The sequence below is a fragment of the Podarcis raffonei genome, chromosome 9, assembly GCF_027172205.1.
Source record: "Podarcis raffonei isolate rPodRaf1 chromosome 9, rPodRaf1.pri, whole genome shotgun sequence".
In the NCBI taxonomy this organism is placed as follows: Eukaryota; Metazoa; Chordata; class Lepidosauria; order Squamata; family Lacertidae; genus Podarcis; species Podarcis raffonei.
The window spans coordinates 11,645,905-11,668,791 of NC_070610.1; the positions used below are offsets into that span (position 1 = coordinate 11,645,905).

Below are 22,887 nucleotides of genomic sequence, written 5' to 3' on the forward strand. Positions count from 1 at the left end.
TTAGAGAATTGCCATGTCATATAACCAGAAGCAGCATCAGCCTAAAAGGAACGATAATTACAAAATATTACGATTGCACTTACTGCAAGTTAAAGATTCTCAAACTACCAGCAAACCTGGTCTTATATTGGAAATATTCATTTAAATACAAGAATAACACACTGATTGTCTAAAGCTCAACTTCATGTATTATGTTTATTGTTCCTGGGGCCTTCTATCGCTGTCCACAAAGACAGCGTAAATGGTAAATGGGCTAAACTTATTTTTTTCTTTTTAAAAAAAAGAACACTTAGGCCCTGGTGTTAGTGCAAAAGTACCAAACTGAGTGAGAAGAAGGGAAAGGTGCACTTTGGGAATAGTTATTAAGAGTCAGCATTGCTTTGTTATAATGTTCTTACCACAAGTTAGAAGACTTTGCTTAACACTCAAAACTGGTTGAGCCTGCAGTGACTTGGGGTAAGCACACCTGGTCTCACGAACAGTTATATTTCGTTCTTGCAACCACTGCTGCATCCACAAAATATTACAGTCACAAAGTAGATAATCAGTCTGAAATTCACTGGAAGAAACAAAAGACAGATTTTTGTTTTTTAAAGAGGCAAAATCCCACTGAAACCGGTATAAATTTGGTGTATATAACTGAGCTATTTCCAAATATTTGTAATCAATCAACAGCCCAACTCTGCATTACTGAAAATACTCAACTAGGCCATATAAATTCAGTAGATCATTTGTCCATGCATACCTTCTTAAGTCACTTGTAACATTACAGTGGCCTAAAGAACAGCCAACAACTCTTCCATTTGCCTAAACTTTTACACTTGGTTATCCTTTCATACTTAAGTTATCTGGAAGGAATTCTTATATGCCACAGGACACCTGGGAGGTGCTGTTAATATTCCTATGTTCATACTTGCTCAGTACAACACTTGTAGTTTGAAGAAACAGCAACAAAAAAATCATAATGCCCGAGGCAAAACTGGCTTTTCAGTAAAATAAAATGAAATCTAATTTGGTTATGTTCTGTACTTAATTTTAACACCAATATCTTTTAGCTTTCAAAATTACACCAAAAAAACCTCACCCAGATTCACACTTACAGAGATTTCAGTGATGTAAGATGATCAAATGTTCCTTGCGCAAGTGATGAAAACAGGTTTCCTGAAAGGTTTCTAGGAAAGTTTAAAACAGTGACATTAGATACGTACAAGTGGAACTGACAACAAACTTGTTGCAGTGTAGGGTGTTGTTATTCAGGGTTTAATTCTTCCCCCCTCCCCCTCCCCCCAGTTTTCCATTCCACCTCTCCAACTGTGAGCATTCCATGCCCACAGACCAAACTCAATCCTTACTTTTGGGAATTTATCTCTCCCTCCCCCCAGTATAGATTCAGGTAGGTAGCTGTGTTGGTCTGACACAGTCGAAATATATAAAATATATAAAAATATATAAAAAATATTATTCGTGTGTGTGTGTGTGTGTGCGCGCGCGCGCGCGTGCGCGTGTGTGTGCGTGCGTGTGTGTGTGTGTGTGTGTGTGTGTATAATATTCTTCAGTGTATCTGATGCACACGAAAGCTTATACCAATAACAAACTTAGTTGGTCTCTAAGGTGCTACTGGGCTCCTTATTATTTTTTTATATTTTTATATACCCCCCCCAGCATATTTTACCTAAAGGTATTTTGTATTTCTGCAAACCTTGGCATTCCCAAGCCACCTGACATCTTCCTCTTATGGTGCTTTTTTGGATCAGCACTTGGAAGACTGAGATTGCTATTAGTACACAGAAAGTGTTCGGTCAGCTTCAGAGAAAGTCTTGTGCTATTCTGGACTATTCTGGATCAAAAACGTAGATTATTCTCAATTCCAATTGTAACTCATTACACAAACCGTCATTCTGGTGGGGGCTGCCCCTTAAGCAAGTACTGGTATGCATGTATCTCACCCATGTCTAGTTCTCTGTCTAGCCAGGCCACCACAGAGGAAAAGTATTACAGTGTAATTGGCAAAACAATCGCAGCAGCGGAAGTTGAATCTTTAGGTGAATAATGTGGAATATAAGTCTGTTTTACAAACCATGTATACATTTTGAGTTAGGAATACATGGTTTGTAAAACAGAATTCCAGATAAGGATTTTGCAATCCTTATATGAACAATAGACTACCAATTTAGCTAGCAATACAGTTTACTAAAAGCTTAATTCAAATTATTGCTAAAAATAATATTTAACAGAATGATACTTACAACCGAACGAGATTTGCCAGTTCTTTAAATATATCTGCATTCAGGCATCCTATTTGGTTGTTTGTTAGGTCTCTGTTCAAAACGAAAAAAGACCCCCAAAATATTTCATTTTACCATGTAACATGTAACTCAAAATTTAATTCAAGTAATTTTAATTCACTCAAAAAAATCAGCAATCGAAACCAGAATTTAGACTGTGATCAAGCAAGCCCCTTGGAATTCAATATGAGCTACTTCTGCATAGACATAGTTGGACTGATCTGTAAGGCACCAAATTTAGGGGTGTCCATTTGAATCCTAGCTAAAACGACAGAGATAAAAAAGTGCTGGTCATTCAGCATGTCAGATTTGCAGGGAAGACTAATATCTACTCAGAAGTCCCACTGAGTTCACTCAGGCCAGTTCCTAGGTAAGTGTGTATGTCTTAAAACACACAATTTTTCTGAATATAATAATGGAGGGAGAGAAGAGCACTGCATTGTTTTCTTTTTAAAAAATAAAATAAAATGCCCAAGCACCTTGTGATTTCTATACCTTCTCCAGATCAACTTTTTTTCAAAAAGATGGGGCAACAAGAACTGCATACAGTACTCTAGAGCAGTGAACAGTATAGATTTAAAGAACAGTAATATAACATTGTAAAGTAAGAGGTCTTGTGCCTATGGCTTAAGGGCTTTTTTAAAAGATCAGAAAAGCTTTAGTTCAGACTACATTTAAATTGCTACTTTCTGACATTCCATTTAATTCCAGGTTAACAAATGTAAATACTTACAGTCTTTTTAGAGATGAAAGTCCTACAAAAGCTCCTGGATCTATAGTGCTAATGAGATTGTTCTTAAGGTCCCTGTTTAAAAAAAGAAAAAGAAAATTTCTAAAGTGTGTGGATTACGATAGAAAAGTAGTAGTATGACTAAATTTACAAGGTGGATAACCACTTTATAATATAGCATAGGTGGGGGGGGGGGAATTAAATACCCACTTCTTGATTTAAATATTTTCCTCAGAGAAATAGGTTAGCATGAAATCCTTCCACTGATTTTCAGCCTAAGTTACAAATGTTGATACCAGCCTTAATCACTATTTTTTATGGGGACATTTCTTCCATTATCCTGACTCAGTGTTAAAGAACCTGAACCTGAGCTGAGTTAGAAGCAGAAAACACTTTTTTTAAAAAAAAGCCAAAGGATTTAATCTTTCCCCATGTGAGCAAAATGCCTGCATACAAAGGGTCTCCAAAAGGCTTAACAAAGCCTTGCCATCTCCTCCCAACAGCACATATTTGGAACACATGCAGTTTTACACCAGGCTTCCTCGACTAAAGCTTGGACAGGTTCGTGAGAGAGAGAGAGAGAGAGAGAGAGAGAGAGAGAGAGACTGTCAACATCCCATTACCTCCCATAAATCCCTGGTGTGCATCCACACTTGTGCAGGTACAAAGGCAAGAGTGGGAAAGCAAATCTGTTCTTCCCTACTGGGATTCTTACACCCATGTTGAGAAAAATTGTGCCCAAAGAGTTTACATCTGATTTGAAACAAAAACTCACTCTCAATAACACAGTAAATTAAAAAGTAACAATGAAGTAATGATAAATAAAACAAATGAAAACCGGAATTCTTTTTTTGCTCTTACCTTGAGATCAATAATATACACAGAATAAAAAGTACCGTATTTTTCGCACTATAGGACGCACCGGTCCATAGGACGCACCTAGATTGGGGGGGGGGGGGGAATAAAGGGGAAAAAATTATTCCCCCCCCGCCAGGCGCGGGGCTGGGGCGGGGGAAGCCCGAGCTTCCCCCTCCCCCAGAACGGGACCCAGAGCCATACCGAAGCTGCGCGCAGCTTTGGCATCGCTCTGGGAGCTTGCGGGGCTGGGGGAGGAGGAAGCCCTCCGCCAGCCTCCAAACCATGTCGGGAGACAGCGGGATAGCGCGCTGCGCCTCTCCCGCTGTCCCCCGAGTTTGCGGGGCTGGCGACGGGGAGGAGCAGGTTTCTCCCCCCCGCCAGCCTTCTAGCCAAGTCGGGAGACAGCGGGATGGCGCGCTGCGCCTCTCCCGCTGTCCCCCGAGTTTGCGGGGCTGGCGACGGGGAGGAGCAGGCTTCTCCCCCCCCCGCCAGCCTTCTAGCCAAGTCGGGGGACAGCGGGAAGGGCGCGCTGCGCCTCTCCCGCTGTCTCCCGAGTTTGCGGGGACTGGCGACGGGGAGGAGCAGGCTTCTCCCCGTCACCAGCCTTCTAGCCAAGTCGGGGGACAGCGGGAAGGGCGCGCTGCGCCTCTCCCGCTGTCCCCCGAGTTTGCGGGGCTGGCGATGGGGAGGAGCCGGCTTCTCCCCCCCGGCAGCCTTCTAGCCAAGTCGGGGGACAGTGGGAAGGGCGCGCTGCGCCTCTCCCGCTGTCTCCCGAGTTTGCAGGGCTGGCGACGGGGAGGAGCAGGCTTCTCCCCCCCGCCAGCCTTCTAGCCAAGTCGGGGGACAGCGGGAAGGGTGTGCTGCGCCTCTCCCGCTGTCCCCCGAGCTTGTGGGCCTGGCGGTGGGGCTCTCCTGAAGCCTGGAGAGCGAGAGGGGTCGGTGTGCACCGACCCCTCTTGCTCTCCAGGCTTCAGCGAAAGCCTGCATTCGCACCATAGGACGCACACACATTTCCCCTTCATTTTTGGAGGGGGAAAAGTGCGTCCTATAGTGCGAAAAATACGGTATATTATGTCTGATTACTCCAGAAATCTTATTCAAGAGATGAACACTGGGTTTTCATTACTTGGTCATCTAACTCATCACTAAACAACACAAGGTATTCACTTTCTCCCCAAATCTCAGTGCTGCTCACTGATGCCAAACTGCACAACAATAACGAAGTTATAACTGTCAGATTAATAATTCTATGTAAGATATTGGACAAATGCTTTAGGGCTGGGGTGAGGGTTCCTTTATGACACCAGCAAACTTTATTCATGCACCTTTGTTCCACATAGGTAATCTAATCTGTAGGTTAGATTACTGGAACACATTATACATAGGGCTGCCTCAGAAGACAGTTTGGAAACTTCAGCTGGTGCAGAATTTGGTGATCAGCTTGCTCACTGGGGCAAGATGGTTTGAGCATATTACACCAATCCTGGCCCAACTGCACTGACCGCCAATTAGTTTCCAGGCCCAATTCAAAGTGCTGGTGCTGACCTATGAAGTGTTAAATGGTTCAGGACCACAATACTTCAAGGACCAATTCTCCCCATATGAACCTACCAGGACCCTGCAATCATCATCTGAGGCTCTTCTTTGTGTGCGCCTCCTCCACAAGAGGTCTGGAGGGTGGCAGCACAAGAATGGGCCTTGTTCTATGGTGGCTCCCCACTTGTGGAATGCCAGGGAGGCTGGTTACGTATCTTTAGGCTCCAGGCAAAAAGGTTTCTCTTCGGACAGACGTTTGGCTGATTAATATTCCATGGCTTTTTAAATGTGTTTGTGGGAAGGAGGTTATTTGTTTGTGTTTGCTTAATTGTGTATTTTGTATTCTTATTTTATATTTTTCTGTTGTGAACCACCCTGGGATCTTTGGATGAAGGGCAGTATTCAAATTTAATAAAAAATGATGATGACGATGATCTTCTGATAGTGATCTTTATCATTATACTGTGGTTTCACCTCCAAGACAAAATATTGAGTAAAGTTTATCAGAGAAAGCAAAATAGTAAACAGAAGCTTTGGGGAAATGATGGTAAAGCATGACAACAGCAAACACTCTTCAATAAAAACTCAACTGGGACTTCAGGAAGAATTAAAGTAGACTGGGATGAATAACTGGCAGGGCTACCCAAATACAGCCTTTTTGGGGATGCTGTTTGACCGCAAACTTGCCAACTAAGAGTCAAAAGGGCTCTGTGAAGCCCTTAGGACAGCGCTTTCTGAAAAGTGAATCTAGATGCTGACCTGGGCCACAGATAATAAAGCCTGGAACAACATACAAATTCCCAAGCACCATAGCAAATAACACATTTTAAGGTTAGTACTGTATTCTGCATCAAAAACATCTGTTGACATGCTACAAAGATGCACTTTGCAGGTTTACAGTCTCTCTCAGCAACTGCTGCAGTTCCTAAAATAGATAGTAGCTTGTTCAAGTGGGAAGTGACTGCTAAGCGAAGCAACATGTGTTCAGACAATCAATTAATGAAAGCTCCTGGATATATGGTTATAAGCTCCTACTAAAGAGATCATTGGAACTGCCAAAGTTTGTAAAATGCCACATTTATACCCATTGGCTGCAATTCAACACAACATTAGGCATGCCTAAGCTCAATGATTAGAAGGGACTTAAGTGCATAGCTCTGTGTTTGATTACGCTCATCATGTTTGAGCCACAAAACGACAGCATATTTATTTATGTTCTACATTACATTCTGGTTCTAAGGAAAATGTGGTATTTGGGATGAACACAAAATGAAGGAAATGTTAAATCCTTTCCTCAAATACCTTTCAAGCTCCTGTTGAACTGCATAAAGAGACTACAGGGCTTTCTGTGTTCTAATGAATAGAAAGAAGTAGGGCTTTTTTGTGTGTATAAGAAGCTCAAGGAACATGGAGGCGGGATCTTGAAGAGAGCACATGGAGGTGCATACAAACTCTCATTCTGTGCAATAGCTAATTAAGTACTTAAACGTCCTGTGCGATGATAGACCATTTCTCCATCTGCACACCTGACTTAACTTTGGCTTCAGGAAAGCAACAGCAGGTTGCCTCGCCCCTCAACTGCAGCTTGGGAGTAAGCCTCAATGAATCCAGTGGGATTTGCTTCCAAGTAAATGTGTACTGAATAAAGCTTTAAATAGGAGCATCCTAAATCGAAAATTGTTTTAGGAAGTGATTAAAAAGCAATTTCAGCAATGCTGCAGAAGATCAGGAGCCATTTTAAACAACATTAAACAAGAAGACATTGCTAACCAAAGGGTATAATTCAGAATAGGACTTACTTTTGAGTAAATGTATTTATGATCTCTTTGCATTGCCAATCCCAGCTCAATAATGCCCATTTACTTTTGCTTTGCTGTGGGGATGATGGTTTACAAACTTGCAGCAAATATGACTTTTAGGTGCAGTGTGAATCCAAAGTTAGAATTCCACTTGCAGCCTCACTGCACAAAACCAGCATTTCTGTACTGCTAAAAGGCGTTAGGAGGGAGTGAACATTAAAACAATCCTATCTGTCTGCAACCTGTTTTCTCAATGCTCACTCAGTCCTCAATCACTTTAGACAAATTCTTCCTTTATGCTGCGAATGCTTTCCCCCACTCCTCCCCCAAAAGAAAAGAAAAGTAATAATTTAGAGTAGTTCTTTACCATTTAGAAATATTGCTGGAATATTTAAAGTTTTTAAGTTACAACCTTAATTAAACGCAGTAAAAGAGAATTCTAGATTTTTTTGCACTGCAAGAAAAACTGTTCCCATCTCTCAAAAAGTTAACACACTCAAAATGTGATTATGGAAATATATATATATACATTACTATTGTAGTGAAGGCATCATCATCAACAGCACAGTTTGCCTAAGAAAAGTTTAAATATTTGTTTCTAAATAAATAATAATAAAAAGGCTATCCCTCACTGCATTGCACTGCACACTTCTTTTGAAACTCTAGGGAATTTTGTAAGTAGGCTGTGATTTGCCATGCGGCACTGCCATTCAAAAAACAAAAATTTAGCTGGGTGTACCTAGGCCCTTGGATGCACCTAATGAAAGATCTTTAAATCTTTAAATCCTTGCTATTATTTATATTGCACCTAAGAGCTTTACAGCAAACATGACTGGAATTGTAGTCATAAGTTTATTTCCACGAGAGAAAGTAATTTTAATGTGTGATGTTGTACTGTGTTTGAACTATTTTTGTTAGGAGCAGCCCAGAGTCGCGGAGGCAACGCAGTCAGATGGGTGGCATCATCATCATCATGGCAACTTATTTATAAGTAAGCATTGATAGAATAATATGCTAAAGTAATATGGAAATATCTTCCTTATTTCTTATTACATTTGAAGCAATTAGTTTTGTATTTATTATACATACACTAGGAAAACTATTCATCCAAGTATATTAACTTCTAGAGTATCTTAATGTTGTTGTTGTAGTCTTAAAAAACCTCAAATATAGTTAGAGAGGTGAATTCTCCCTCGCCTCCATTACATCTCCTTCTGCATTATAATACTTAAAACATAAAAGGGGGGGCAGGACTTACAATCTTTCAAGAAGGCTTAATCCAGCAAAGGAACCATTCTTCAATTCTGTTATCTTGTTGTTGCTCAGAATTCTACAAAACAAAATAATGTAAAAACATTACAATATTTCCCTTTTCAAACAATTGCAGTAGCATTAGATTAAATGTTTGTGGTTTTCCATCTTATGCTGCTTAAAATGATGCTTTACAGCAGAGCTTTCCAAACTTTTCATATTGGGTGACACACTTTTTAGACATGCATCATTTCGCAACACAGTAATTCAGTTTTACTAGCAAACCAGAGGTTAAACTAACGCCTTCCCAGCCCCAAGAGGAGTGCGGGGAGTGTATGCGTGACACACCTATACACTGCAGTGACACTATTTTGTTATGACACACAGTTTGGAAAGTTCTGCTTTACAGAATTGGTCCCCTAAGTTATTGGTCCTGAAGCTAAGCTGCAAAAACTCATGCACACCCTAGTCTGTTATATTAGATATGCATGCATTAGAGATAGTTCCTTGGATCAAAATTAGAGTTCCAAGTAAGCCCTTTTTCAAGTGTGCAAGAAATAAGGAGAAAATAAGGTAGACAAATTGTGAGCATTGGGTCTCACTGAGCTCGTTCACATATAGTGCCAAGCCAGACCATGAACATGGGTGGCACTGTGGTCGAAACCACCAAACTTGCCAATTGTAAGGTCAGCAGTTTGAATCTGCGTAACAAAATGACCTCCCATTGCTTTGTCCAAGCTCCTGCCAACCTAGCAGTTCAAAAGCATACCAGCTTGAGTAGATAACTAGGTACTGCTGCAGCGGGAAGATAAATGGTGTTTCCATACACTCTGGTACTTGTCACGGTGTCTCATGCACCAGAAGCACTTTAGCTATGCTGGCCAGATGACTCAGTAAAGCTGTCTGAGGACAAATGCAGGCTCCCTTGGCCTGAAAGTGGAAATGAGTGCCACAGCCCATAGCTGAACTTGCCTGGACTTAACCATCCAGGGGTCCTTTACCTTTAGTGCGAGGGCATGAGAATGACACTTCTCTGGACTGATTTGGCTTAATGTGTCATCCGAACCTGGACTTGTGGTTTGTCTCTTCCAGACAAACCACAAGTGGCAAACCTTGGTGACAGCTTAGCCTGGATTTCGAAGACATGCTAAGCCAAACCACAGCTCAGCTCACAGAATCCCTGGAGGAGCAAAGAAGCTGCAATCTTCAGGAGCCCACACATTAATGGTAAACTGTACTTTGACTTACCATTAATGTCCTCTCTCCCTCACTTTTTTCTTTAAATCTATATAGTGATTTATTGTTTTAAAAAAACCACAAACATCTAAACCGTTACAAAAATAACAAAATAAAAGTATCAGTAAAAAAAGTATATAAACAATTCAATATATGAAATAAAAGCTAACAATAGCTTAAAAGAGCTAAAACAGATGTAACGTCTACATGTCTAGATAGGTTTGCCTACCAGGCATGGCTAAACTTGGCCCTCCAGCTGTTTTGGGACTACAATTCCCATCATCCCTGACCACTGGTCCTGTTAGCTAGGGATGATGGAGTTGTAGTTCCAAAACAGCTGGAGAGCCAAGTTTGGCCATGCCTGGACGAAAGTGTTAAGCATGTGCCCAAAAGAGTACAGCCTTTCTGTTTTCAATAAGAGGGGGAGTTTCAAAGTGTAGATGCTGCCACACTAAAATATCAATTTCTTACAAGTGCAGAATGGGTCATATGTGGTACCTGTAACAGTGCCAGTTCTGCAGATAGCAAAGCAATACCACAAGTAAACTGGTCCCAAGCTGTTAAGGGCTCTTTATATCAACACCTTGAATTTGGCCCAGGAGCAAAGAGGCAACCAGTGAGCAGAGGTGTCAAGAGGCTGACAGGGTCTACTGTGCTGCAGCATTCTCTAACTGCTGCTTCTTATAAACACAATAAAAAGAAAGCATTTAAACTATCTGGGAAAACATCTTGAGTTCAAATAATATTAGCTAACACAAAACAGTATATAAAGACACTTGCAAATATGATATTGGTCACTCAGGAAGTACCCCCTTATGAAACATACAAACACTGAAACATGTTTAATAGTCTGCCTATGTTCACTGTTTGTGAAGCGACATAGGAATCAGCTGCTTAAAAGGGGGAAAAGAATTCTGTATGACTGATAAAGTCCCTTGTGTGAATCAAACAAGCTTTTTGGATGCCAGCCATTATTAATAACAGTAAATACTTCCTATCATAATATGAAAGGTTATCCTAAGAGGATATGCTACCATCTGTACAATCATGAAATATCTTTCCTACAGAAAACAGTGGCAACACCGAAAGCTTTCTGAAGTGTAAGTAAATATTTTTCTGGGGAAAGTTCCAGGGAACACTGTGAAATAAACACTTGACAAAGAAAAACCCTCAAAGAGTTGCACAGTATTGCTTTAAGCACCATCTGCAGATGTTTTGACAGTATAAACTGTTCTAAGCTCCATCCTCTGTCAAGGTACTTCTATATATAATACATTTTCAACAGATTGTTGCTGAACATTTCACCTTGTACAGCATTGAAGCCTCCAACCCAGGGGAGGGGGGGATTATACACCACACACTGAGAAAATAAAGTACAAAGTAGAAGACCATTTCTTTTTAATGAGACCTTTGAAAACATACAAGATTCACTTTTTATTATCTGCATTTCATGAGCCAACTAAGTAGCAACTTTATGCTGAGGCTTTGCAGCAGTATGATTAACAGCATTAATGCAAGCAAATATTGACAGAGCACAATTAGATATAATTTTAAAATGTGGGGCCTATTTATTACACTTTAATATTGCCTTTCCACCAAGCAGCTTAAGATGGAGTGTACAATTCCCTTGTTCTGCACTTTTAGCCTCAAAACCACCCTGCCTAACTACAAAGCTTACTAGAGATGGGCTGAGTGACTAGCCCAAGTCAGTCAGCTTTCTGCCTGGCTCTGACTCTGCACTTGCCTCTGGCCTTTTGATTCTTATCTGTCCATTGTCTCTTGCCTTTTGTTCCTAGTTCACCTGATCCAATGTGAACTTAACACCAGTTGCATCCTGTCTAGAACCTAGGCCAAGACCTGACAAATCCTGACAGTCTGCTCAATTACAAAGGCATAAAGTTCATTTAAATTAACTGGCAGTGTGTTACCTCAAAATGATCAAACCACAAACATCAAGTCTAGACAGCAGAATCCTCCCTCCTCATACCCCCCCCAACCTTTTCCAGCTGGCTTCTTTCTTTTGGTAAGGCAAATAAACTGGCTTTATTTTTACAAGTTTGAACATTTTACAGCCATATAGCAAACTAAAAAAAATATGTACTCAAAGTAATTTTGGAGAACAGAAATGCAAATATGGTTTTATTACTACAATTACTACTGATATAAAGATTCTATAATGGGAAAAAATACTAACCATAATTGAATTATATGAATGGCTAGCATATACATAATGTAGCTCTGGAAAGAAAAGTCTTGCATTTCTCAGTTTTGATAGTGGACTGCCTCTTAAGCAGTAGTTAGGAAAAGACAGGACTGTTAATGAGATGCTGGAAAAACAAAAGGAACTTTTCACTGTACAGTATATGTAAGGATCTCTGACAGATATTTCCACCCTTAAAAGGTGGAGAGATTGTCTTACTCTGGAAGGTAAACAGGAAGACTGGTTCAACTATGGCACTTTAAAAGTATGGTAGGACACAAAGCTGCAAAAAGCTGTACAAACAAGGCCTCTGCAGGTCACCCAGAGTATTTGGTTCCAGGCAAAACCATGTTGCACTTAACAGATACAGTGGATCCTCGGGTTGCGAACATGATCCATGCGGGAGGCATGTTCACAACCCGCAGCGATTCGGCGCTTCTGTGCATGCGCAAGACGTGATTTAGCACTTCTGCGCATGCACAAGCACGGAAACCCGAAAGTAACCCTTTCCGGTACTTCCGGGTTTTGGCGTGTCCGTAACCCGAAAATGTGCAACCCACAGCAATCACAACCCGAGGTATGACTGTACAGGTTAAAATCCTTGTTCATTCACAAAGCTCAGAGCCAAGATAGATTGCATAAAGGGCTTGATGATTATATGTTTATTTAGAAGTAGCCCCGAGATCCCCAAAATTAAGTTGAAACAACAGCAAGGGGGGTGGGTGGGTGGGTGTGCGCGCACACACACACACAAACACATTCCTTCCATGATGTTTCCTCAAACTAAATTGCCCTCCATCCCTCCCTCCCGCTATCTGCCATACTGCAGGGAACATGCAGGTTTGCGGGACTGAGACCTTGAGCGCTGGCACAAAAAGGCACCTTGTCCTCTTGCTAAAGCCTGAAGAAAAGTTGCATCAGGACTTGAGGAAAGCCCATTTGTGACAAAGCTTCAGGTCACCTCCCAAGGGCCACCAAATTCATGTTGCCTTTCCCATACCAGCAACTGCATTGCTTCACTTTTCTGGAATGCTGCTTTAGCCAATGGAGTAGCTGCAGTGGGATGTGGCATCATGCTGCGAACCTACTTCTATCCATATATTTTGAGTTGTTTTGTGAACGGATTTGTTATGAAGAAAATTCAAGGCATGAAGAGGAATTTAACACCATGCCGTTACAAATGATCTGTCAATGCAAGTATTTCTGCTTGCCTGGTAGAGCAATCTCCCCTCTGCTCCCCTCACAGTGTTTCGATTCAATTTGGGGAGAGCAGGGGTGCCACCCCACTGTGCTAGCAGAAGTTCTTGAACAGGCTTCCACTAGTGGGAACAGTTAGCTGAATCCAGCCGGTGATGTGGAATTTATGTCCACTTTTGGGCATAGCTCCTACCCCGTCCCAAACCCCTGGTAGTTTTTGGGATTCCAAGCAACTCAATATCCTAGCAGGCCACTTAATATCTAGTAATGATAACAGTTGATGGGGAAGTGGATGGCAAGAGTATCTGATGTCTTTACAAAACCTGCTGTTTTGTTTGTAAATCCTCCGGAAAACCATCTCTCAAAGGACCTGTTGATGGCATTTTACCATTGTAAATTTAATAAATAAAATATAATCAAGTCAGCTAAATAGAAAATAAGGAACTGAAGGGTGAATATCTTCAATTGTTGTTTCACAGAACAGTTTCCTGGTCATTTTCAAATTCAATAAGAAAGTAGTAAAGCAGTGGCTGTTCTATAATAAAACTGTTCATTTGTATATATAAAATTTTAGTTTTCTTTATTCTTTTAATGCAGAAAATTTTTTTGTTCTATGAGCTAGAGTTCATAAGGTTTAAGAAACTACATTCCATTTTTTGGGGGGGGGGGAATAATGTCTGAATTTTAAGTTGGAAAATATTGCAAAATGACAACCAAATTAAAATCTGTAGTTCATGGTATTGTTCCAACTAGATATTTATCAGTCTTTATGAGAACCACATATCCAAGGTTAGAGAAAGTAACCAACGATACATTTGAGGCTTTATATTTTTCACTAGTAGTACTAGTGTTTTTGCATACCTCCCTGCTGGCATAGAGAAGACCTCGCCTGTACTGGCAATCTGCAGACTCTTAAAGGTGCATCTATTTAGGTGAGTGTTCCCTTTCCCTTGATCTTCCTGATCCAACTGTTATACCTGCTCTTTTAACTGTCATGCTTTTTGATGCATTTTTTAATTGTGCATTTTAAATACATATGGCTTTTATAATTGATTTTATTCTTGTAAACTGCTTAGCAGCCATTCTGTCATGCAAGTGATGTATAAATAAATTAATTAAAAATAAATGAAAAACTCTCACAGCCCTAATTAGGGCTGGTACTCAACTTGATGACTACAAAAAAACAACAACTGTTTGGCACCTCTGAAATTTGATCTTTTGGAGTGGCTGGAGATGGTTCTTTCACAGTAGCTGCTTTGTTAGATCAATCCCAAGAGTCCTTCAATTTCCTGCAGCAGCTAACCAAATACTTTTCAGAAGCTTACACAGTACGATGGTGGGAAGTATCCAGTTGTTTGTCTCCACCATACAGTACTTCAGGAATACAGATTCTAATCTAGCCACTGACAGATCTATTCTCTCTGAATTTGTTGAATCCCCTTTTTAAAGAGCCATTTAAGCTTGCGGCTTTCACTATATCCTCTGGTAATGAACTCCCTGAGTTAATTATATGTTATATGAAGTACTTCCTTCTGTCTTTCCTGTACCTACTGTCAAACAATTCACATTCTATTATTCAAAGGGAAACTCATTCACACTCTACACCATTCCTTCTTTCCCAGTATCTTGGTTATGACTTTTCAAGCCTGACTTTTCTTTGGTTATGGAATAATATCCCATACTGCCTCTTTGAAATGGATCTTGCACTTAAAAAATAGTAACTTGAATATTAAAACAGATGGTCTAATCAACATTTTTAAAAATAAGTTTCACTGTGATGTAACAGGTATATAGCATAGACAAGGTCTCTTTAGCTTTTACAGACCTAGGACCCACTTTTAACCCAAATGTGTATTTGAGGACCCAATTCTTAATATTTTACCATATATTTGAATACTGGTAGTGTTCCTGTTGTGACCCACCTTGGAACAGGCTGTGACCCACTGGTGGGTCCTGATCCACCAGTTGAAGACCAGTGGCATAAACAATGCTTATAAAATTGACAAAACCCTAGCATGCATATTTTCTCATTTATATTTCCTATCCTAAAACTTTAAAAAGCTGTTAAAAATACAACAAGTTTTAAAAAAATGCAATACCACAGCATTTGTTGTCCTTAATTAAGATAGTCAATATATTCCTAAGCAACCAAACATTTTTGAACCTCATAAATTTACGATATATTGGAATTATTCTCATTATTCTAAGCATTGTGGCTGTCTCCTTTCTTCTAGCCTCACAAGAATGCTGTGAGGTAGTTAGACATATTATATCCATTATTCTGTGATACTTAAATGTTTAGAGAGTACAGTGGTGCCCCGCAAGACGAATGCCTCGCAAGACGGAAAACTCGCTAGACGAAAGAGTTTTCCGTTTTGGAGGTGCTTCGCTAAACGAATCTCCTATGGGCTTGCTTCGCAAGACGAAAATGTCTTGCGAGTTCCTGCGGGTTTTTTCCCCTCCCCCCCTTTTTCTAAGCCGCTTATCCGCTAAAAGCGCTTATCCGCTAATCCGTCAATGGGCTTGCTTCGCAAGACGAAAAAACCGCTAGACGAAGAGACTCGCAGAACGGATTCTTTTCGTCTTGTGAGGCACCACTGTATGCATCTGAGTTCTGGATGTTGGTGGCAAACCAAAGACGACTGGTGATCACCCTCATACCCTTTCGGTAAGCTACCAAAAGATTGGGACGAAGAGGGGGCCTGTGCTTTAACATTAAGTGAGTCATACCAGTGGCATCTCTGTTTATTTGCTTTTCTTTTTTGACTGAAAAGATAGTGAAAGAAGGAGAAAATGGGAAAACAGAAACAAGACAAACGTATACGGCAATATATTGATATCAGGCAGGTGTCTTCATTGTATTCTTTTTGGTGCCTGCTGAAGACATTCTTATTTACACAAGCTACCCAGATATTTAGAAAAACTGTACAAGTTTTAATTTGTTTTAGTCCATTTCTACTGCATTTTTATCTATTGGAATGTTTCAAATTACGATTGAAAAATATTTTTGGTTGATGTCTTTTATTGTTTTCCTCTTTTTGTAAACAGCTTTGAGAGGCTCCCACCACCACCACGATGAAGAGCTATATAAATTTTACAAACTACTGTAACTAAAATAAATAATTTTTTAAAAAAACAAATGAACAAAAGGCTGCTGGATGGTACTTTTGGTCTGATCCAGCATAGGCAAAGGCTTTCTTAGAATGCTCATGCAGCCCATGTACCTGCAGGAAAGCAATTATTTCCCCAAAAACACTGTGAGTGAGGTGTGAATTGGGAGGTAGGAAAGAAGATTTTGTTATTTACTTTATTTTCAAAGTGCATGTGTGAAAGGGTGTAACTGCACCATTTACTACAGGGAGACCAGGCATCTTCCATACATCCCTTTTCCTGTATGCTGCCTTTCCATAGTGAGAAACCATGCTCAAGTGGGAAGGAAGAAGTTGTTATTTACTTTATTTACAAAGTGCTTGCATGAAAGAGCATTATTACACTGTGTGACAAAAAAACAATTATGAGGAGGAGACCAGCTTTCCATAGCTAAAACGCCATATGCCACCTTTCCATAGCTAAAACGCCACACGCTATGGTGTGAGGTGGATGGAAGGAAGGAAAGATGGTGTTATGGGGTTGTGCAAAAGATGGTGTTATGGTGTTATGGGGTTGTGAGAAGGAGCGCTGTTACACAGAGTGACAAAAACCAATTACAAGAGGGAGACAGGACATCTTCCACACATCATAGGGTTGCCATATTTCGAAGAGAGAGAAAAGACACATTTGCTGACTTATACTTTTAACTATGGATCGCAATGATGGCTCTTATTTTACATACCCATGAAAAAGAGGGTGTACCCTGTAAAAAAAAAAAGTACATAGGACAACCCCTAACATCCATATACTTCACATTATCAGCATGCCGCCTTTCCATAGTCAGAAAGCAGGCTCCAGCATGAAGAAGGAGGAGGGAACAGAAGGTGTTGTTATAGTCAGGAAGACCAAATTTTTAATAAGGAATGGGTAAAGTTTATAACTTATCTTAAAGGCCACTGTAAACAGTTAAAATCATTAGTAGGATTGGGACTTGTAGTTTAAAGTTGAATTCTGGACATAATGGAAGTAAAGAGTTTGGATTATCAAAAAAGATGCGGGAAGAACTGGTTAATAACAGGACCCACATGGGGGGGGGGGGAATCCAGGAAATTCCTGGAATCTTGTTTTTATGATTGATGTTTGATGTATCGCTATAACATTTTAAGTTGAAAAATCAAATAAATCTATATATATACAATGGATGCTCGGTTTGCAAACGTGATCCGTGCGGGATGCATGTTCGCAACTGGCAGCGTTCGCAACCAGCGTCTCCGCGGGTTGCGATTCGGTGCATGCGCGACCGCCAAAACCTGGAAGTAACCCGTTCCGGTACTTCCAGGTTTCAGTGGTCCGTAACCCGAAAAAACGCAACCTCAAGCGTCTGTAACCCGAGGTATGACTGTGTGTGTGCGCGTGCGTGTGTGTGTGTGTGTGTGTGTGTGTGTATATATATATATATATATATATATATATATATATATATATATATATGTAAAAGGCAAAGGATCCCTGGACAGTTAAGTCCAGTCAAAGGCGACTATGGGGTTGCGGCGCTCATCTCGCTTTTAGGCTGACTAAACCTTCTGGCGCAACGGGACACCGTGACAGAAACCAGAGCACATAGAAACGCAGTTTACCTTCCTGCCACAGCGCTACCTATTTATGTATTTATCTACTTGCACTGGAATGCTTTCTAACTGCTAGGTTGGCAGGAGCTGTGACAGAGCACCCCTCCATTGCGAGGATTTGAACCACTGACTTTCTGATCTGCAAGCCCAAGGCTCAGTGGTTTAGACCACAGCAACACCTGTGTCCCTATTTTATATATATTATATATATTAAAAAGAAGGTATTGTTATAGGGCATGGGTAGGCAAACTAAGGTCCGGGGCCCGGATCCGGCCCAATCGCCTTCTAAATCTGGCCCATGGACGTTCCGGGAATCAAAGCGTTTTTACGTGAGTAGAATGTGCACTTTTATTTAAAATGCATCTCTGGGTTATTTGTGGGGCACAGGAATTCGTTTATTTTTTCCCCAAAATACAGCCCGGCCCCCCACAAGGTCTGAGGGACAGTGGACCGGCCCCCTGCTGAAAAGGTTTGCAGACTCCTGTTATAGGGGTTGTGCATTATTAGCAGAGTGAGGGGGAAGGAAACAAAAACAATCACGAGAGGGAGACGGGGCATCTTCCACACCCACCCAAAAACACCCCACCACCTTTCTATCTGCACGCCGCCTTTGGTACAGCCCGAAACCACGCTGAAAAGGCGGCATGAAGGGGAGGGGTAAGGAATAATAAACAATGAGCCAAACACACGGGGGTAAAGAGTAGGGCCGAATCGATTAGTACTACTACTAGTACTACTACTACTAATAATAATAATGATTTTTTATTTCTACCACGCCCTCCCCATATACTACCGAGAGGAGGGGAAGAGCACAACGAATAATAATAATAATAATAATAATAATAATGGGCCGAATCGATCAGTACTACCGAGAGGAGGAGAAAACCACAACGAATAATAATAATAATAATAATAATAATAATAAAAGGCCGAATCGATCAGTACTACCAAGAGGAGGAGAAAACCACAACGAATAATAATAATAATAATAAAGGGCCGAATCGATCAGTACTACCGAGAGGAGGAGAAAACCACAACGAATAATAATAATAATAATAATAATAATAGGCCGAATCGATCAGTACTACCGAGAGGAGGGGAAAACCACAACGAATAATAATAATAATAAAAGGCCGAATCGATCAGTACTACCGAGAGGAGGAGAAAACCACAACGAATAATAATAATAATAATAATAATAATAATAATAATAATAATAAAGGGCCGAATCGATCAGTACTACCGAGAGGAGAAAACCATAACGAATAATAATAATAATAATAATAATAGAGATTTTAAAAGAAGTCTCCATCGCAGGGACCCAATCCCACTCCCAGCGGACCCCGGCCCTCCCCCAAGCCCTTCCCTCGGCGTCGCTTACTCACAGGGTGACCGTCCTGTTGGGGAGCCCGCCGGGGTCCGGGACGCGGGCCAGAGCCAGGCTGCTGCAGACCACCTTCCCTCCCGCTCCCGCTTCGGCCGGCGGAGAAGCCTTGCCGCTCCTGAGGCGACCGCCGCCTCCTCCTCCTCCGTCCTGTTTGCAGCCTTCGGGCAGCCCTGAGGAGCCTCCGCCTCGGACCAGCGCCAGCGCCGCCGCCGCCAGCAGCACCAGCGGAGCTCCCCGGCTCGCCATGGCCGCCTCCCTCGAGGGGGGGACCGCCCCGCCGCCGCGGGAGCCAGCGAGGCCTAGCGGCGCGGCAACCCGGCCGGGGCCGCCATGAAGGGATTTAACCGAGGAGTCGGCGCCAACGGCCGAACCGAATCCACCCCTCACCACACACACACCTCACGCACGACGCCTCGCCCCGCGCGCGGGCAGCAGGGCGCATGCGCGGCCGGGGAGGGCGCCGAGCACGCGCGGTGAGGCGGCCTGAAGCCGCCGCGGGTGCCCTGGCACTGATGAAGGAAGGGCAAGCAGAGACATAAGTTTCGCTGGGTTGTGATTTCGCCTCGCCCCCCCCCCCCGCGCGAGCAGCAGGGCGCATGCGCAGCCGGGGAGGAGGCCGAGCACGCGCGGTGAGGCGCCCTGAAGCCGCCGCTGCGGGTGCCCTGGCTCTGAGGAAGGAAGGGCAAGTAGAAACCAGGGGTTTTGCCTGTATGGGATGATGGGGGGGGGGGCGGTGTGTATTTTCGTTCCAGTTTTGCAATTCCGGTTCTGGGCTGCTCTTAGCGAAGGTTGTGGGTTGGTTTTGGCTGGTGGGATCTTTTAAAAAGGGTTTTCAAAACTGCTTGCTTTTTTTCATTTTAAATTTGTATTGTTGCAGTTTGGAGTTTCTATGCTGTTCTTAGCGGAGTTTGTGCGGGTTGGTTTTCGCCCATGGGAATTTTTTAAAGGGTTTTCGGAACTCTGCTTGTTTGTTTGTTAAATTTGTATACCTCCCTTCGCCTGAAGATCTCAGAGCAGTTCACAGCATAAAAATAGAAAATAAAAACACAAAATACATAATAAGAACAAGAACAAACCCATAACCCTCATTTCCCGCAAATAAGTTTTGCAGCTTGTCCATAGGTGGTGTTATATGGCCTTTTAAACTCCCGTTTTGTGTGTGTGTTTGTGTGTGTATGCACACAAATAACTCTCTTTGTTCCTTAGTATATTGGCGCAGCAACAAAATTGCTAGCATATTTGCAAAGGCAGGCAGGGTCAGATATGTTGAGATTCCTGCATTGCAAGGCTTGGACTAGATGACCCTTTGGGTGCTTCCAACTCTTCAATTCTATGATTCTGTACATTTTTATGTTTTCATATTGTAAACTGCACCATGAACCTCAGATGAATGGCAGGTATAGAAATCTAATAAATAAAATTACAGTGGTACCTCGGGTTACAGACGCTTCAGGTTACAGACTCCGCTAACCCAGAAATGGTACCTCAGGTTAAGAACTTTGCTTCAGGATGAGAATAGAAATCGCGCAGCGGCAGCAGCGGGAGACCCCATTAGCTATAGTGGTGCTTCAGGTTAAGAACAGTTTCAGGTTAAGAACAGACCTCCAGAATGAATTAAGTTCTTAACCCGAGGTACCACAGTGGTACCTCTGGATGCGAATGGGATCCGTTCCGGAGCCCCGTTTGCATCCTGGAGCAAACGTAAGACGCGACTGCGTGTCTGCGCATGCGCGGGTCTTGTTTTGCTTCTTCCGCGCATGCGCGTGACGTCATTTTCAGCGTCTGCGCATCCGCGAACAGTGAAACCCGGAAGTAACACGCTCTGTTACTTCCGGGTCGACGCGAAGCGCAACTCAAAAATATTTAAGCTGAAGCGTATTCATCCCGAGGTATGACTGTACAGTGGTACCTCGGGTTAAGTACTTAATTCATTCCAGAGGTCCCTACTTAACCTGAAACTGTTCTTAACCTGAAGCACCACTTTAGCTAATGGGGCTTCCTGCTGCCACCGCTAACCCAGAAATAGTGCTTCAGGTTAAGAACTTTGCTTCAGGATGAGAACAGAAATCATGCTCCGGTGGCGCGGCAGCAGCAGGAGGCCCCATTAGCTAAAGTGGTGCTTCAGGTTAAGAACAGTTTCAGGTTAAGTATGGACCTCCGGAACGAATTAAGTACTTAACCCGAGGTACCACTGTACTACGTACGTACATACATACTGTTGAATTATATATCCTCGATTAAAGTTTGTGTAGTTTTTGTTGCTGTGTCATTGCATTGTTTTTATGTACAACCTGCAAGATATAAAAATCTAATAAAGACAATGAAAGTGAAAGATAAGACACTATGTATGTAGCAAATGAATATGAAAAAATTATTTTTCTATATTATGATTATTATTTTTCACAATACAGGCGTTACAGAGTACTTGGGTAGAGAAACCTATTAATTATCCTTGAGCTCAGGAGACGTGAATGGTTGCTTTATGCATGATAACTCTGTAAAGAATGTCTATAAGCCCTCAATAAAATTGTAAATAGTTGTGGTGCCTGCCCTGGCTTTGATGTTCCAGTTCCCCTAAACGGAGGCATGTTGTAGCAGGCACTGATGTTGGCCTGTTAAAATAAAAAAATAAAAAGACATAATAAGAATCCAAGCTGCAGTAGTAACACAATACCTTTATTACAGTCAATTAAAAATCACAAAGAATCAAGGTAGCATATGAATTTAACAGAACTCGTCAGGCTCAGTGTGAAATCCTGGGAAGGCCGGGTCATCCTCTTATATACCTGCTGGGATTGACAAGGCATCTGACCCTCACCTGAATCTCATAGCTCTCCTGTCTCTGATTAGTTATCTTTTAACTCTTGGGTGGTCCAAACGATGCAAGTTTACTTAGAAGTAAATCCCACTTTATTTAGCAGAGTTTGTTAAGAAGTTCAGTGGGTAAAGAATAGGCCCAAATCCTGCTCAGTGGGACTTAATCCTGAGTAAAACAAATGTTGTTGTTGTTGTTTAGTCGTTTAGTCATGTCCGACTCTTCGTGACCCCGTGGACCAGAGCACGCCAGGCACTCCTGTCTTCCACTGCCTCTCGCAGTTTGGTCAGACTCATGCTGGTAGCTTCGAGAACACTGTCCAACCATCTCGTCCTCTGTTGTCCCCTTCTCCTTGTGCCCTCCATCTTTCCCAACATCAGGGTCTTTTCCAGGGAGTCTTCTCTTCTCATGAGGTGGGTGGCCAAAGTATTGGAGCCTCAGCTTCAGGATCTGTCCTTCCAGTGAGCACTCCTTCATAGATCACTGCCTTGCCGTGGCGAAGGGGCTTGAATAACTCAGAGAAGCTATGAACTATGCAGAGCAGGGCACCCAAGATGAACAGGTCATAGTGGAGAGTTTTGACCAAACGTGATCCACCTGGAGGAGGAACCGGCAAGCCACTTCAGTATCCCTGCCAAGAAAACTCCATGGACAAAGACAACAGGCATATAAAAGTAAAAAAAAAAAAAAAATTAAGGGTTATACTACATGACTGAAATCTTATGCATGCTTATCTGTGCTTTTGGGTGAACATGTATAGGACTGGCCTGTGCTGGCCTTTTCATTCATTTCATTGTTCCTGTGCCCGGTACACTTGGGGTTTTGTCAAGCTTTTTAATGTGCAATGTTTTATTATGCGTTTATATATGTTGGAA

The 22,887-nt window shown here is 42.0% G+C and overlaps 1 protein-coding gene across 1 annotated transcript in view; it reads right to left on the reverse strand.

Annotated features, from left to right (window-relative positions):
• Positions 1 to 19,636, reverse strand: part of ADGRA3 (adhesion G protein-coupled receptor A3) — a 43,842-nt gene extending 24,206 nt beyond the window's left edge. The window contains exons 1-6 of the mRNA XM_053402382.1: positions 19,196 to 19,636; positions 8,467 to 8,538; positions 3,019 to 3,090; positions 2,247 to 2,318; positions 1,101 to 1,172; positions 399 to 559 (exon numbers count right to left, since the gene is read on the reverse strand). Coding sequence (XP_053258357.1) covers positions 399 to 559; positions 1,101 to 1,172; positions 2,247 to 2,318; positions 3,019 to 3,090; positions 8,467 to 8,538; positions 19,196 to 19,443 — 697 coding nt within the window. The 5' untranslated portion in view covers positions 19,444 to 19,636. The remainder of the gene's footprint in view (positions 1 to 398; positions 560 to 1,100; positions 1,173 to 2,246; positions 2,319 to 3,018; positions 3,091 to 8,466; positions 8,539 to 19,195) is intronic.
• Between the last annotated feature and the right edge of the window lie 3,251 nt (positions 19,637 to 22,887).